Source organism: Canis lupus, chromosome 25 (genome assembly GCF_048164855.1).
Source record: "Canis lupus baileyi chromosome 25, mCanLup2.hap1, whole genome shotgun sequence".
Classification (NCBI taxonomy): domain Eukaryota; kingdom Metazoa; phylum Chordata; class Mammalia; order Carnivora; family Canidae; genus Canis; species Canis lupus.
In genome coordinates, this window is record NC_132862.1 from 20281916 (window position 1) to 20300853 (window position 18938).

General features: G+C 37.6%; 1 protein-coding gene across 50 annotated transcripts in view; it reads right to left on the reverse strand.

The window, feature by feature from the left end:
* PPFIBP1 (PPFIA binding protein 1) overlaps window positions 1–18938 on the reverse strand; it is a 167242-nt gene that overhangs the window by 54138 nt on the left and 94166 nt on the right. For all 50 annotated transcript variants that reach the window (XM_072798543.1, XM_072798536.1, XM_072798541.1 and 47 more), the window contains 2 exons: window positions 4166–4264; window positions 341–546 (listed from right to left, as the gene is read on the reverse strand). In XM_072798543.1, coding sequence (XP_072654644.1) covers window positions 341–546; window positions 4166–4229 — 270 coding nt within the window. In that variant the 5' untranslated portion in view covers window positions 4230–4264. The remainder of the gene's footprint in view (window positions 1–340; window positions 547–4165; window positions 4265–18938) is intronic.

Genomic DNA, 18938 nt, shown 5'->3' on the forward strand with positions numbered 1-18938 from the left:
CCCAATGGTACTGAGAAAGCATATTACATGCATGGTTCTTTCCCTGACAAGATTATTTGCTTTTGGGTCACAGCAGGTCATCCAAGCAAAATTTTAAAACTAGTCCACTTTTATAGGCACAAACAGGTGATGTGCTGGAACCCATGAAATGCATACTACCAGCACTTTAAAAAAAATTTTCCTTCACAAGAATTGGGATCCACTGAGGGATAAAAATCAAGGCAAACCTGCTGCCCTGTACTTTTTTTTCCCTTGAGCTAATCAGCTATTCTATGCTTTAAATTTTGAAACAAGCAACCAAAGATTCAAAGCATGGGATTTGTAACATGCAGGCATCTACCATTGGACTCTGAAGCCATTCGATGAGTGTTTCTGCTGTTGAATCTGGGATCTGGCATCTCAAACCTTCCTTCTCCTCTGTGTCCATCATCTCTAACAACCCACGCAGGTCTTCTACAACGTGCAGAGCTCGCAGGCTTCCCATGAATGGGGAGGTGGGAGACTGGCAATCAAAAATCCCATTGGAATATTCCAGGGCCTTAGATCCTAGGTTTAAAAAAAATAGAAATCACAGAGAGCACAACAGGATTTATATTAGATAATATACCAAAGTTGAGGGTGGCAAGTTCAGTCACCATTCCCAAGTATTCATTTGGGAATACTCAAAACAAGCAACAAGGAAAAGAAAATATTTCAATCATAGAAATCTCTCCAAGTCATAGTTATTTGGAGCAAAAATAAAAGCCATATAATTGATGGTAAGTATCAATTGTCAAATACCTAACCAATTGTGGTTACCAATTGGGAGACCAATTGTGTGGTACAACAAGAATATAATGAAGGAGCTTTGGTGAAGGATGTGCTGGCCTCATGGAAATAAGGGCTAAGAAGGGAACAGGTCAGTTTGGACAGAACCAAGTATTCTCAAAAATAAACATTTAGGTAGCATAAAGTCTCGAAATTCCCTGCAAAGAAGTTTCAGGTTGAGGTGGAAATTTGTTCAGCATAAGGGTAACAGAACCAACTCCCAGTTAATTTACCAGAATTTAATCTCTGAAGAAGTTCAATGAATTATATGTATACATGTATATAAACATTCTCTCCCTTGATTTTGTTTGCAGTCTAGCATCAAATGTTCTTGCTAATATTAACTTTAAAAAACAGTTTTACAGCCATTTTTCCCCTATTACTTACAAGGGAAAGCATTCTACAACTTAAATCCACATAACTAATCTATAGCCCATTCTGATAGCACTCATGTATACCTCTTCATCATTTTGATTTTTATTATCTGGTCTGTTATATATACATACTATTGGTTATACATACTGACTTTATATTTAGGTGTCAATAATTATGATATCGAGGCTATCACCTCATTATTCTGAGGGTCTTATAACTGGAAGAAAACTGCAAGCCAATGTGTAAATCGGTTGGCAATACAGCTTGATCAATTCCAATGATCGGTAGAGGAATTTCCTTCCAGTTAGTCCATTCCACTGACCTTCCTTAACACTAGACCAAATTATTTGGACCAAAATCTGCAAAACCATAATAATGGTAACCATTAATATGCTATGCCCAATGCTAAATGCTTCACATAATGCTCTGAATCAATCCCCTCAGGAACCATGTAACGCTGAGAGGACAATCCAGAAAAATATAAATTGAGGAGGCTATGTAAAGGAAAGGGTGGAACAGAAGAACATTAAAAACAAAACAGCCTATAATGTCCTATTCCGGCAATTTTAAGCATTAGGATCACCTGATAATACTATTAAAAACAGATGTGGGGACCCCTGAGAGGCTGAGTGGTTGAGCGTCTGCCTTCTGCTCAGGGCCTGATCCTGGAGTCCCGGGATCGAGACCCTCATTGGGTTCCCTGCATGGAGCCTGCTTTTCCTCCTTCTGCCTGCGTCTCTGCCTCTCTCTGTGTCTCTCATAAGTAAATAAATAAAATCTTTAAAAACAAAAACAGATGTGTCCACAGTCACCTTCCATCCCGCTAAGTCTCCATCACAAAACAAGGTGAAGGAGAGGGGACAGATGAGTATTTAGAAAAACTCCTCAAATATTTCCAGTCATATCTCCCTCCTACCTTAAGTGGAGAACTACTGATATTAATAGGAGAACATAAACCTGGGTCCAACCTACAAAGCTACCAACCGACTCAGCGTGAGGTGGGAAATCTTGGTTTTCTAAATAACTCTAATGTTGGCCCTGACTGCCAGGGCTAAAGAACAAATACACTCCTCTAGCAGAGTCTATAAAATGTAAATCCTCAACTACTGTCCAGAAATACTTCTCTTGACTAGAGTTTCACCAAGAATTTAAGGTTATAACATCTAATAAAAGCCTAGATCTGGCTTTAGTTATATTTTCCAAAACTGCAACACAGTAAGTCCAATCTGTTTTCCATATAATAGTCCTAAGACTGTGTGAAAGTATCTATCATGCCCTGAGCAAGAATATACTTTTCCAGGTTAAGCTTAACCAGTTCCTTCCTCACCAGATGTGGCTGTTAAACTCTCTGCCTTCGTGTTCACCTCCTCTAGGTAAGTTTTGCCAATAACTTCTTCAAAACTGATATTCCAAGAACTAAATACAGTATGCAAGATGTCTAATCTACGAAGGAGGTCAAATTAAAATCTGGTCTCGAGGTATAAAGCGTAACAAAGGAGGCCAAACTATGACGTGCCATAACCCTCAACAGAAGAACCTCTGACAAAGAAAACACCTGTGGCTTCTTTGAACCACTAAGACAGAGTATGGCCAAATTTATGACCAGAAGAGATAAGCAACAGGGACCAAGAGAGCTAGAATTGAGGAGCAGTAGAGGCCAAGGGCATCTTGACCCTGACCAGCCAGTGGATGACAACCTCACCCACTAGCCCATTCAATCCTCTCTTCATTACTATGGGTTTCTAAATACATAAAGGTACTTCTCCTGTGACAAAACACAGAATATAACATGAGACCTTAGGAGAACTTAGGCAGCCACTGACCTTGGGAAACCAAAAGGACCTGAAAAGTTCACCTATGGGTCAGTCCCTTTGGTCATGAGGAGAAAAAAGGAGGTCATGGTCTATACTATCTCTTTGCTCCACTTCCATAACAGAGAATTGCTCAAGATTCTTAACAAGGGAGTAATACGACCAAATCTGTGTTTTAGAAAGGAAATCCTGGTGGTCTAGAGAATGATGGACTAGAGTGGGAAAGCAAGACTGTCAAGAACACCAAGGGAGAGGGTTACTGGAACAAAGTGAGGCAGAGGTAAGGACAGATTTTAGAGGGGATAAAAGGGAATGGTAGAATTTAAAGGGACATAAAAGTGATAGAACTTGATTAAGCAGGACTATGAGGGACAAAGGTTTAGAGTGACTTAAATTTCTATTTAAGAAACTGCGTGGATGGAAGGTTATGAAATTAGACAAGACTAGTAGGAGAGGCTTCTGAGTAAAGAAAATGAGCTCAAAGCTTTATGTGATGACATGGATGTGCATATAGACTATTTCAAAGGAGATATATGATTGGCAATTAGGGACCAAAAGCTTAGCAGAGAATTGAGAGGGTAAACAGAGGTAAGAGTGGTTGGTGGGAACATGAATGTTGAATTCAAGGGAACAAATCAGAACATCTGTGGCTACTGGGTACAGCAGTATCCCTCAAAGTGTGGCCCGCAAACTAGCTGCACCTAAATCACATGAGATGCAATTTCTTTATCCTTGAATCAGAACCCTAGGGTGGAAATGGAATTTGACATTTTAAAATAAAGCTTGAGAGTAAGTAATACTGGTATAAAATGGAGAAGAAGTGGGATCCCTCAGTGGCTGAGTGGTTTGGCGCCTGCCTTCGGCCCCGGGCGTGATCCTGGAGTCCTGGGATTGAGTCCCGCATCAGGCTTCCTGCATGGAGTCTGCTTCTCCCTCTGGCCCCCGTCTCTCATGAATAAAAAAAAAAATATATATATATATATATATATATATATATATATTTTTTTTTTTTAAATGAAGAGGGACCAAGATGAAACCATGGGGGATCTAGAAGCAGCCAATAAATGAAAATAAAAAAGTGGAAGGGTAACTCTTTTATGAAGAGTTGGAATGAAAAAGCCAAGAACACAGAGTAAATATCATGGTTCCATCTTTCAGAGGACACAGATTACCTGCTATAATCCCATCCATCTGCTCCAACGCCGCAGCCAACATGTCACTTGCATCACTCATCATTTTGTTATTTGTCAAGGGTAAATTCCAACCTAGATCTGAAAAAACAATGATGTTACTATTATATCCTTTAAATCACACATGCTTCCTGACAAGTGTGATAACTCAACTTTAAATTACAACCCCACCTAGATGTCAGATATGGATAGAGACTTTCTGAAGTAGTAGAGCTAAATTAGGAATGCTCAGTAGATGAGATTTTTTTCTTCCTGCACCCACCCAATTTCTGTTCTTTCAAGTTTGCTTTTAGTTTTTTTCTGTATAAAAAATTTACCATAAGACTTGTCTAAGAAAAGAGTTTACTAGCATATACACTAAACACATACACACACAACCAGTGGTATTTCATAATATAACAACAGCTACCATGTACAAGTGCCTACAGTGGTCTCCATACATTTACATAAATATTCATAATCCCTAATCATGACAACAACCCAATAAAGTGAATAAATTTGTCTTCATTACATAGATGATGTCAAAGATGTTTGTTGGTTTTTACATGGAAACCCAGCAAATAAATAGCAAATATCAGGTTTTAACCTGTGTCTGTTTGACTTCTACTATAATACACATTAAATTTGTTTATCTGATCTTATCTGAAAAATAGGTTTATGCTGAAATTATGACATAATCTACTCATTCTTTTACTTATCAAAAAATGTATTGAAATTATTCTTCATATTTAATTATGAACAAAAAAAAGTCAAGACTATTAATTAAGGCGCTTCAAGTACCAGACTAAGCACCCCTGTAAATTCTTCCCAAAAAGGAGAATAAGGCCCTAGATACTTTGCAGATACTGTGGTGTAGCAAATATCTGGGAAATTAAGGGTATGCTGTTTAAAAGAAAACTTTGCCCACTGTTTCCAAGCAGCCAGGTCTCACCACTTTACTTTTATAAATATATTTACAGTTCTGATAAACAGCTTCTTGCATCAGTTCTCTACTCTAAATTCATTCTAATGAAATGCCATATAATACTTTGATTTTGTAGTTTTTAGAGATTTTGTCTAAGATTTCCCAGAACTTAACTTCAGAAGTTGTAAAACATCACAACCATTTTAGTGGGAAAACTACAGAACAAAAATACTCAAGGCAAGTGTTTACAGTCACTGAGAAATTAGGGAGTTAATAAAAAAGGTTATGAACTTAGGTAGTTCTCAAGTATTTACTTGCACAGTCCAGAGAGGTGTGCAGAGAAAATTTAATAGTCACATTTCAAGATGAAAACTCAAAACTCAGTGACAACTGAGAACATAAGGGCTTAAGCCAAAGGCCATGCAGTCCCTGAATTTCATATAATTAAGTGGCTTGCATTCCCTTTCATTTCAAAAGTAGCACTTCAAAGAGCTCTAGATATGATGATAAATATATAAATAACACAAAGAGATACAAACCAGGCTCAGCTATAAAGATGGCTAATAAAACAAAATAATGCTCATATTAGAAAAATTCTCACCTCATTAAATTAGAAAAATAAATATTCATCTTTGTTAGCAATTGTATTTGTGTACAGCAGAAACACTTTTTCATGTGTGATAGGTAGTTATGTATTTCTTCTCTGTTAGCCTTTCAAATGCTATGACATAGAAGCATGAGAACCTAGACCATGGTTTTCAAAGTGGTGAAGAACCAGTTGTTTTTTAATTTCCAATTCTTCATTTAATAAATTAGAATATTAAATTGCAATAAGTGTTTATAAATGTTTATCTCAATCTCTGTACTTATCACGTAGCAGCCTGCATGTAACAGAAAGGGGAAGACAGACAGCAAAACAGTCAATAAAATTGTATTTAAAATCACAAAAGTGGTAGGTGCTAAGGAAGAAAAATGAAGCAGGAAGAGAGGGTCAAAAGTTTGGAAGGGTTTGCAAATTCAATAGGGTAGTCTGATTCATGTTTATACATCTTTTTACCCGTGGGCACTCCCTAACCTATTGTATGGAGAGTAGCAAGGATCATGAAATATCAAAATTTTATTGGCTTAAAGAGGAGAGGCGGTAAGTTTCTTACCTTATGCACAAAAATGTTTTTTAATACTAATTCACGGTAGACTCTGGTAAGTTAAGAATATACAATGTAATCCACCAAAATGACAAAAAGATCAGTAAAAAATCAGTTAGGTTAATGAAATGGAATACTAATAAAATCCTCAATCCAAAAGAGGGCAATAATGGAGCAATGGACAGGTGGTAGAAACAGAAATCAAATGGCAAGATGGTACATTTAAATTCAATCATACAAATAATTACATTAAAAACAAACAGAATAAACACCATTAAAAGCCAGAGATTGTCAGACTAGCTTAAAAAAAAAAAAAAAAAAAAAACAGACCTAACTATACCCTGTTAATAGAGATATGCTTTAAACATAAAGAAAAAGGATGCAAAATGAAATACCATATAATATAGAAAGCCTAAGAAAGCAAGAGTGGCTATATTTGTAAGAAAAATGGTTTTCAATTGAGAAGTATTACTAGAAAGAAAGATATTTTATGATGAGTCAGTTAATCAGGAAGTCATAAAAAATGTAAACATTTTGGCAACTAATAACAGAGCTTTCAAATATATAAGGCAAAACCCAACACAATTAAAAGAGAATTACATTAATTAAGTCACTATATTTGATGTAATTTTTGATATGGTTAAATTTAAGCATATGGTCCTGTCCTTTTTGTTTTGTCCCATCTATCATTTTCAATCCTCTTTTGGAATGGCAAAGGTAGGTACAAGGTAGGAAAAAAATCCCTTAATAACAGAAGATTTGAACAATATCATCAACCATCCTGACCCAATTTGATTTATATAAGAAAACATCCAAATACAGAATATATATTCTTTTCAAGTCCACGTGTTATATTCATCAGGATAGTCCATATATGCAAGGACAATATATTCCAAATGGACTTCAAAGGACTATGCAGAAAATAAGAACAGCAAATTGAAGTGGTAAAGTACTAATATTAAAATACAATTTCCAGATTTATTAAAATTCTGACTTGCCGGTGGCTTGAGTTTATTTTAGAGGCAGTCTAATGTAATGAGCATCTGTGTTGATAAAACTATGTCAACTTTCATGGCTGGGTCAAAGTATTTTTAAAAATAGAAAGGCTAAATGGAAAGGCTTCAGAAAAATCCTATGCTCTAAAAAGAATTTCCTATATCTCCAAAAAAATTTCTGAGAGGAAGATTTCCCTGGATATCCTTACATACTTAATACAATATTATTCCAAATATAGTGGAACATTACTCCACAATAAAGAAGACTGTACTACTGACACATGCAACATTATGCTAAGCAAAAGAAACCAGACATAAACAACTATACTGATTCCTTCTATATGAATCCAGAACAGGCAATCTATAATGATAGAAAATAGTAAAATAGTTACTTGCAGGAAGTGGCAAATGATCCTGAGGCAATTCCTGTTCAATAAACGGACTAAATAGTTGGTTACACAACTTTATACATGTGTCAAAACTCGTCAAACCGTACACTTAAGAAGTGTGCATTTCACTGTATGTAAATTTCATCTCAAATTTTAAAAACTAGGAATAAAGATTGTTATTAGCTAAAAGTGAAATTGTAGTCTTCAAATGAGCTAAATAAATGGATTAATTTAAGTAGGAAATGCATAGACTTATAATGAGGTCATAAAACAAGGATAATGAATAATCCAATTAGATACTTGAGGTCCAAAATAAAAGACTCAGAATATCCAACTCCCTTTGCTCCAAGTCTTCACTTACCCAGAAACCTGCTGGGCACAAGTGGGCACAAAACCATTTAGAAAATTAAACCTTCAACATCCAATAATTCTCATACAATAGCAAATTCATTTCTGAATTCTAAATAGCCAATAATATACTTCTTTGAATGACTGAAGGGGAAAAAGTACCAGAAAATACAACTACCACAACAAAAGAGTGGGTTCTGGGTTTAAATTAAACCTTCAACATCCAATAATTCTCATACAATAGCAAATTCATTTCTGAATTCTAAATAGCCAATAATATACTTCTTTGAATGACTGAAGGGGAAAAAGTACCAGAAAATACAACTACCACAACAAAGGAGTGGGTTTTGGGTTTAAGGTCATAGCTCAAACTTAAAGCCCTATTTGTTGGGTAATTTAAACAGAGATCAGTTCTGTTTGCAGGAGTCCTCAGTCTAGTGGTTTCCTATTTCAATGACTCAATAACAATAAGTTGAGAGAAGTCTTAGAAAAGCAATCTCCTGGGGATGACATTCATGTATTATGTATTATAGTAGAGGACAAAAAAAGACGACCCAATAGAAGCATGTTTTGTGTATATTTCCAGCTTGGTCAGGACCCATTTAGAGCAGATTTGAATGGGATAAAATATTAAGGAAAGTTCTAGCAATGGGCGTGGTGGCTGAAGAGTTGGCCAAAAATCACACTTTTTGCTGGGTTGCTAACTGACTGATGCTTTAGGGCGGGCTAGCTGCCCAGTCTCTCTGTGAATTAAAAAAAGAAAAAAGACTAAGAAAATTATTAAGTTTGTTCTAAACTTGGGTAAAAAAAAATGACAATTGTCCTAGCTTTCTCAGCTTTCCTTAGCTAAAAATGTTTAGGTTTGAAAGAGAACTTCTAATTTCTTGCCCACAGGCAGATACAACTCACTGAGATGAAGGCAGTTAGAAGAAGAAATCTCTTTACCGAGAGAATGTTTAAAAATATTCCACTAGGCTGGTAGAGTGCCATATTATTATGTGGCCATTATGAAAACAATGTATTTTCACATACATTACCCACAGATTTCTCATCAATTTTCCCTGCAAGATGCTCACTAGGGACATCAATCAATTATACAATGATTCCCAATATATGCAGCAATACAGTCTTAGCAAAGATAACATGTTTTTAAAAATGGAAAGACCAGAAGAGAGAAGTTAGGACAATTAATTAGTGGTTCTCTTGGTATGGTTCCTGGACCAGCAGCACCATCACCTGGGAGCTAGTTAACATGCAAATCCTTGAGCCCCACCCAAAATCTACTGAATGAGAAACTCTAGGGGCAGGGCCCAGCAAGCTGAGTTTTTACAAGCTGTCCAGGTAATCATGGTGCACACTCAATCACTGTGCTAGAGCATAAGAGGCCATCTTTCCTTTTAGAACAAGCTCCACCCAAGATGAGGTTGGAACTGGCTACCAAGGTAAACAAGGGTAGAATGCCTCTCCCCAGTCACTGCTTCTTTTGATCCAAAAATAACAGCTCTGAATAAGCAATTCAGGTTTCAACCCAAAAACTCTCTTCCCTTTAAACTTCAACTACTAAGTCCTTATGTCTGCAACATTTTATGATTCTTATGCAATCCTCCTTAGTTTCTGGTTCTCTGTTATGTAGCTGTCATCACATACTTTCTCTCCTCTCTACTATATTAGTTCAAATCCTTTTCACCTCCAATCTGCTCTAGCATCCATAGAAAATTAATTCAGAATCACTTGAAAAGGCAACATGGTAAGAACTGGAGGTCAAAGTCACGAGAACTGTTGAAAACAAGAGACTGGGGATGTTGGCAGCAGGCGTGATATCTACTGTTACAAAATACATACTAAAATTTGTCAAACTGTAAAGTATAATATTGATGATATAATTGAAAGTTTTAACACTATTTTTTTAAAGATTTTATTTATTTATTCAGAGAGACCTGGGGGGGGGGGGGCAGAGGCACAGGCAGAGGGAAAAGCAGGCTCCATGCAGGGAGCCCAGAAGTGGGACTTGATCCAGGGTCCCCAGGATCAAACCCCGGGCTGCAGGCGGCCCTAAACCACTGCGCCACCGGGGCTGCCCAGTTTTAACACTATTTGATGATATTAGAGAATTATTTTAATTTTTAAATTTTAAGAGTTATTTTGTAAGAGTTCTTAATATTTTAGAGATTATTAGCAAAACATTACCTGGTAAAATGATACATCTTGAATTTTCTTTAAAATAATAAAGGGGAAGGGAATAAGGGTAAAGATATAGATGAAACAAGAGTAACCATGATTTGATAATTGTTGAAGGTGGGTGATAAGTACATGGGGTAACATTATAATATTCTTTGTATACTTTTATGTATTTGAGATTTTCCATAATAATATGTTTTTCATCCATATATTTAGACAATAGGATTTTCTTTTTTTTTTTTTTTTAAGATTTTAATTATTTATTCATGAGAGACAGAGAGTCTGAGAGGCAAAGACACAGGCAGAGGGAGAAGCAGGCTCCACGCAGGGAGCCCGACGTGGGACTCGATCCTGAGTCTCCAGGATCACGCCCTAGACCAAAGGCAGCACTAAACCGCCGAGCCACCGGGGCTGCCCGACAATAGGATTTTCAAGCACCCTTGAACATGATACATTGTCTTAAATATTTTATTTTTCTATCCTGACCTCAAGCACACCAAGGGCTCACCAAATATTTACAAAGCAAATAAGAAAATACTTATTTTAAGCACCTGCATAAACAAAAACACACTCTCAGAAAATGGAATGGCCTCTCACAGAGAATTTGTAAAACAGAGCATGAAAGAGGAAGTATTAATGACTGTACCTTAGTGAAAATTAATTCTCTTGCTCACTAAAATGAAGAGCCACAAAAGGTGATGGGGCAAAGTTGGTAAGTATTCAGAGAAATGAAACAGCAAGGAAAAACAGGACAAGATAAATGGAAATGAGTTTCTCAGCTCAATGCTATTAATATTAAGGAATGATGACTGCAAGGGAATTGATAAAAACATGCATAGGATAAGCCAAGATCCTTCACTTCTTCAATAAAGGAATGCTGCTATTTGAAAAACTGATTATATTAAGTATCAGTAAATCTGAAGATCTTGTGAGAAAGTGAAAGAATGCCCTATTTCTCCTTATCTACTATTATTAGCTATTATGACTACAAGACGAAGTTATGAATTTGTCCTCTGTCACTCAAGAAGATTGGAGCCCATAACTCAAATAGCCAGTCAGCCCTGACTAGGATTACCAACTTTGACTCTTCTCATGAGCTTCTAACCCAAATTACATACTACCTCCAAGGCACCCATACTTGCTCCTGTCATGCTGCACAACATACCTGAACATACACCTGCTCTCTTATCTCTGTGTGGTCATGAAAGCTGCTGCTTCCCTGCTGGGACCACCCTCGCTGGGACATTTACTTTCTTTTCTTTTTTTAAATAATTTTATTTTAATTCAATTAATTAACATATAGTATATATCATTAGTTTCAGAGGCAGAGTTCAGTGATTTAAAAGTTGCATATTAACACCCATGCTCATTCCATCACATGCCTTCCTTGACACATCACCCAGTTTCCCTTCCTCCTACCCAGGACACTTACTTTCAAGACTCAGCTCAGGCATTTTTGCTGCCAAGGCCTTGGTGCTCCTCTCAGAGCATCCTGGGCATGAGTCCATGAGCCCTAATTTTGTAATACGTCTCCTTGACTAAGCTGTGAGCTCCAGGAGAACAGAGACTACTTCTGATGCCTGCATTCTCAGTGTCTCATGTGGTAGACAGCATGTTTGCAACATGGAGCTGTGTTTTAGTGGCTCCTCGAACAGGCACACTTCTGTCAGAACAATTCTAGCTCCTAGATTCTTATATATATTGTTTAAATATAGAATATGTAAACATTTTCTCCTATGTGTTTCAGAGAATAATGTGACCTTCTGAGCTGCATATGTCAAGAACCTGTCTCCTCACCCTGACTTTTAAGATAAATTTGGATAAAACTGATTGTTGCTATCACCTATAATCTTACAAAATGAATTTTCACACTCCTCAAAATGCAGATAAACCAAATCCTTTGTGATGGTGTTATTTATAAGAGTTTGCAAACTTAGGTCCCAAACTTAGGGGACTCATCTGTCTCCTAGGTCCCTTCCAGGTCTACCAACCTAGCTTTTAGCTTTGAGTGAGCAGTTCTGGGATATGACAGACTCAGACTCTCACCTACAGAGTGTGGGGTGGGTAATAGCTACTCAAAGCTCTAAGAGGGAGGGAAGGACACATTGTCTAATACAAGTACCCTCCAAAGGAGTGTTTTATAAACTGTAGGTCCTGACCCCTGTGATGAAATAAATTTAGCAGATTGCAATCAACATTTATTTGAACAAAATAGAAAACATCAGAGTGTCTCATAAGAAGAAAAGGTTAAGGATTGTTCTGTGAAACTTTTGATTCAGTTGTATTTATACACATCTGCATGCAATAAATACTGATTGAAGGCCAACCATGTGCCAGGCACTGGAGACAGAACAGTAAAAAAGACAAGCAAAAAAAGAAAAATACCTCAACCTTTAGGTAGCTGACATTCTGACATTCCTGTGGTTTCAGTGTGGTGGGGAGGGGGGCTGGCAGGGGGCAGGCATGCACATGTATAGTATCTTGATGTAAGAAAGTGTATCTTACACTGGTTCAAAACCCTTTGAGAAAGACTGCTCTAAAGTAGTGTGATTGGGCAGCCTGGGTGGCTCAGTGGTTTAGCACCTGCCTTCGAACCAGGGCCTGATTCTGGAGACCTGGGATTGAGTCCCACATCGGGCTCCCTGCATGGAGCCTGCTTCTCTCTCTCTGCCTGTGTGTCTGCCTCTCTCTTTCTCTCTGTGTCTCTCATGAATAAATATTTAAAAATAAAAAATATATATATAAATAAATGTGATTTAAAATGTGGTCTGTGAGCTGGTTCACTGTTACTGGTCAACTAGGAGTTAAGTACTGAAATTATTTAGAAAATTTTATAGCAACTTGGCCTCATTATGATTATTTCATTATGTGATAATTTTGCTGGCCCATCCAATTTTTTAAAATTGAATCATGCAGAAAAAATCAATTCATGATGAATTGGAAATACAGGGAAAAAACCTGGTCCTTTACCAGAGAAGGTTGGATGGAGAAGCACTGCTCTGGAGAACACAATGAGCAGGTATCCTGGGAGTGTGAACACAGTAATTTGATTGGAAACTACAGCCGTGGATCACGGACACAGAGCACAGACAACACAAGGAGCAAGAGAACCCTAACAACTGGGGAGTACGGTTCGGGTTCTCTCTGCACACATGTCACATGATGAACATAATTAAATGGCAAGTGGAAAGCTGTTAGCCCTGATGTTGACATAAGGTTAAATTCAGAAGTAAAACAAAAAACACTGTGGTTATAGAACAGTAATATCAATGGCAGTCATATACTTGAACTTATATTTCTGATTATGATGCACCATAGCAGCAAACACATATAATTTCTGATTCACTGTTTTAATTATAGCAATAAAGGCGTACACAGTTCATGCTAAAATTTCATAGTTTGTCACTCATACAACATGGCTAAAAATATACTGTATTTAAAAATGGTAGACGCCTGCCAGCATACCACACTGATTGGAAAGAGTGGCAAAAATTGTGGGCTAGGGAACAGTTTTGTAAAGAAATAAGACTCCATAATAATTTTAAAAACTAAACTGTCTAGTGGATCATTTCTGTTGGTTTCTATTTCAATTAAGAGTTACACTGTTGGCTGTTTACTAAGTAGAATGTCAACTTTTTCATTAATAGCATATATGTTTCTGGCCATTATTAGCAGTACAGATATCCTCAGCTGTTGGAGAAAAAAATCACAACCAGAGTCCTGAAATGACACAGTTGAAAGTACAAAATATATTAACATTGTTATTCGCTATTAAAATCTTAAAAAGAAAAAAAAAATAAAATCTTAAAAAGATAGGCAGCCCCGGTGGCGCAGCGGTTTGGTGCCACCTGCAGCCTGGAGTGTGATCCTGGAGACTCGGAACCAAGTCCCACATCGGGCTCCCTGCATGGAGCCTGCTTCTCCCTCTGCCTGTGTCTCTGCCTCTCTCTCTGTGTCTATGAATAAATAAATAAAATCTTTAAAAAAAAATCTTAAGACATATGGATATTTTGTACAATAAATGAATACTGAGCCAAGTATTAATAGGTAATACAATGCTTTGCAAACTACTTCTATTTCATTAGATCATTTCAGATCTAATGACCAGCACTAACTGTTGCAGTGGGAGATGTCTTAGGGGAAGGGTAAATGGAATCAGGAAAGCAAGACCAAAAATTATTTCCCAACCCAAGAGCTGGGAAACTACAGCCTGTAAGCCAACTCTGGCTCCCTACCTGTTTCTGTAAATCAAGTTTCATTAGAATCACACTCATTCATTTATGTATCATCTGTGCTGCTTTCACATTCAGCAACAGATCTAAGTAGTTGTAACCCACAAAGCCTGAAGTATTTACTATCTGGCCCTTTGCAGAAAAAGTTTGCCAACCCCTGCCCCAACCAATCCCATAGCCTCCTGAAAGTCCACAGAACCCTCTCCTATTTGCTCATTCACTTGCTGACTGAACACTATTTAAGTACCTATATAATTATAGGTACAATTATAAGTGATGAGGATATAGTAGTAAGGAAAAAGAAAAAAAGAGTAAAAATTTATTAATAAACTTAAGAGTAATAGGTTTGTTTTTGTTTTGTTTTGTTTTTTTAAGATTTTACTTATTTATTTGAGAGAGAGAGAGAGAACACAAGCAGGCAGAGGGGCTGAGGGAGAGGGAGAAACAGACTTATGGCTGAACAGGGAGCCCAATACAGGACTCAATCCCAGGACCCCAGGATCATGACCTGAGCTGAAGGCAGATGCTTAACCAACTGAGCCACCCAGGGGCCCTTCAAATAGTTTAAATAGGAAGAAGAATTAAGTTGACTTTAACTTACCACACGCACCAGGCACTGTTTTAAGTGCTCTTCATCTATTAATTTATTGCATCCTCTCAATAACCCCATTGACACAATATTTATCCCTATTTCATAAGTGATAAAACTGAGCCTGGCCTTCTCCCTCTGCCTGTGTCTCAGCCTCTCTCTCTCTCTCTGTGTGTGACTATCATAAAATAAAAATAAAAAAAAAAAAAAACAAATTTAGGGATCCCTGGGTGGCGCAGCGGTTTGGCGCCTGCCTTTGGCCCAGGGCGCGATCCTGGAGACCCGGGATCGAATCCCACATCAGGCTCCCGGTGCATGGAGCCTGCTTCTCCCTCTGCCTATGTCTCTGTGCCTCTCTCTCTCTCTGTGACTATCATAAATAAATAAAAATTTAAAAAAAAAAAAAAATTGAGCCTGGCCAGAGCCCTTGCTCTGAATTATCCATTGTGATGGCTCTTTGTGAGGGAAGGGAATGGCAGGGAGTCACAATTTTAATATGATAATCAGGGAAGACCCCAATGATAAAGTGATACTGATCATAGCTTGGTAAGAGGTGAGAGGAAAGTCACATGGATATATAGGGAGAGCTCCCATGTAGAAACAAACAACTAGTACAAAGGCCAAGAGGGAAAGCTGCAGTAGTCTGTATTGCGGGGAGGGGATGGGGAATTTCCACAGAATAAAATGCATAGGTCTTAACTATACAATTTGATGAGTTCTGATGAATGCACACACCTATGTAATACACCTCCAACAAGATATCAACACTTTTATCACCTTGCATATGTTTTGATGGAAAAGCTACTACAATTTGATACAGTGTTTGGGAAAAAGGACTCAAGGGCTGTGGCCTACTCCGTAGAAGGATGGAGTGGCCATTTAGAGGTGTCTATCCTGCCATTCCCAACCCCAAGGATGACAACTATTTCCACTATCCACCAAAGGAAGAAAGCAACAACTACAAAATGATCACCCATGGAGAGTTCTCGCTCATTGTCCTTTACACTAAAGCCTGATGAAACACCCAGATCTTGTACATGAAAGTTATATGTCATGGCAGATTATCCAAGCAAAATTCATGATCATGACATCAAACACTCCCACAGCATCTTTTTTTTAAAGAAAAAATATCTCTATTACCAGCTACCATAGGAAACCACTGGTTATCTCTACTAGATGCTGTACTTGGCAGGTAGGCTCACTTAACTAGGTCCATGGAATGTTACCTCTACTTGACTGCACTTTTTAAGAACTAAGGTGCCACTCAATAATTTCTACCAAGTTTAGCTCAGGACACACCTGCTCATGTAAAGATTTGATAAATAAATGAATAACCATTTATATCCAACAACACAGTATTACTCATGAGTCACCACCAAAAATGCTATAAAGCGTACTGCAATAGGAAAGAATGGTACCAAAAAAAAAAAAAAAAAAAAAAAGGAAAGAATGGTACCTTAATTAACTTGTTTAGTTCTTTTGTGTCCTAGATCATCAATCTAGATTTTGTTTTCACTTTAATAAAAGTTCTGGCAACTCATACCTATCAAGAGAGAAATAACTATACGTTGAATGGCTAGGGCAGGGCTACCAAATGACCAATGTAATCAGGATTTTTCATATTTTACTCTATCTGGTAGAGCTACTGTTTCAAAAATCACATGGATAAATGCATATATTCATTCACACATATATATGTTTAATCGAAGAATATTTATCACATTCCCGCCATGTGCCAGGAACTGTTCCAGGCACTGAGAAATTTTCATTCACATGAACACCCTCAATTTCTGCATTTGCTATCCAATAAAGTCCATCTCACAGACCTGGTTAAGTGAGCCCACTTGCCAGAGACATAGCCTTTTTCCCTAGCCAGGTACAGCATCTGTCTTATTTTTAAGTGGCAAGCCCAAAGTTGACATTCTATATGACTGGGCAACATGGTGCTTGCTCGAGATTAAACACAAGGCAAAAAAAACAATATACTCAGTTTTTACATTTTTGCTATTTATTCCATGTATACTGAATGTCTTTAAATCATTCTAATCTCAGGATGCTTCAAGTCCTACCTTCTACTAGAAAGTAATATAGTATCAGAATGTCTTTTTTCTTATGAAACTCCTGGCTTTGTTGTGATTCAGCCATAGTAAGTACTGCTAGATAAAGTCAGGCTGGTTCTGCTTCCAATGCCTGGTATCTATTCTTGACTGGGCACTTATTGTTAATTCAGCAATCCTTGTACCCATCATCAGTTCCCTCCCTATCGCATTCTTCATGGCGGCTAGCTCTAAGAATCCCTACAAAATTCTCCCCTAATCTATACTTATTCCTGCCCATGCTTAATCTCAGTTAGATTACTTCATACCCTAACATACAGAGAATCCCAGGGAGCTTTCCTCTATCTGAGTGTGTACTTACTTGCTTGTTCCTGCCTTTTGTCATAAGAGAACTTGCCACCTTGGGGCACTTGGGTGGCTCAGTCACTTAGGCATCTGCCTCTGGCTCTGGTCATGATTTCAGGGTCCTGGGATCCAGCACCGTTGGCCTCCCTGCTCAGTGAGGAGCCTGTTTCTACCTCTTTCTCTTCCCCTTCCCCTGCTTGTGCACTCTCTGGCTCTCTCTCAAGTCAATACATAAAATCTTAAAAAAAAAAAAAAAAAAGGGAAGGGGAAGGGGAAGGGGAAGTGAAAGGGAAAGGAAGGGGAGAAAACTTGCCACCTTTATTGATCTCATCCCAGCTTTTTAAACAACTACTCCCTCCTTCTTTTCTATCTTCAGTGTCTTCCATTCACCTATTCCCTCCTGCTCAACTAATAAAATGTCAAATATCTTCCGGACTTAAAAATCCCAGACAAAACCAACAAGCAAAAAATGCCCAGATCCTTCCCTTTACCCTTCATAAGTTACAGACCTAGCTCTGACTCTTCACAATTACATCCTTGAAATGAATGGTCCCCACATACTGCTTCACCCTCTCCCCACTCCAGGATGCCTGCCATCTACTCATCTCATAATTTCAAAAAAAAAAATCCCACAGGCAAGCAAAATTAAACCAGTGGGACTACATCAGACCAAAAAGCTTCCACACAGCAAAGGAAATCATCAACAAAATGAAAAAGTAATCTACGGAATAGGAGAAGATATTCACAAGTCATATATCTGATAAGAGGTTAATATCTAAAATATATAGTCATACAGCTGAATAGCAAAAAAAAAAAAAACAAAAAAACATACACAAATAAAACATGATTTTAAAAATGGGCAGAAATTTTTCCAGAGAAGACATACAGATGGCCAACAGGTGCCTGAAAAGAAACCCAACATTCCTGATCATCAGGGAAATGCAAATCAAAACAACTACAATGAGAGACCTCCCTACACCTGTCAGAATGGCTAGAGTCAAAAAGACAAGAAATAACAAATTCTGGTGAGAATGTGGAGAAAAAGGAACCCTTATACACCTTTGGTGTGAATGTAAATTAGTGCTGCCACTATGGAAAACAGAATGGAGGCTCGTCAAAAAATGAAATATAGAACTACCATATCATCCAGCAATCCCACTTCTGTATTTATCCAATGAAACTGAAAACATTAAGTCAAAAAGACACATGTGCCCCCATGTTCACTGCAGCATTATTTGCAATAGCCAAGACAGGGTAACTACCTGAGTGTCTATTAACAGATGCATGTATAAAGCAAGCATGATGTATATACACCTTGAGGAAATTATGCTAGGTGAAATAAGTCAGAGTAAAACAAATATCATATGACCTCACATATATGTGGAAATACCCCTCCCAAAAAACCAAAAGCCAAAAAATAAAATGAAACCAAGCTCAAAGATACAGAGAACAGATTGGTGGTTGCCAGAGGCAAGGGATTGAGGGGCATGTGAAATGGGTCAAGGTACAGATTTCCAGTTACGAAATAAGTAAGTCATGAAAATGTAATGTCCATTACATTTTCATGAACAGG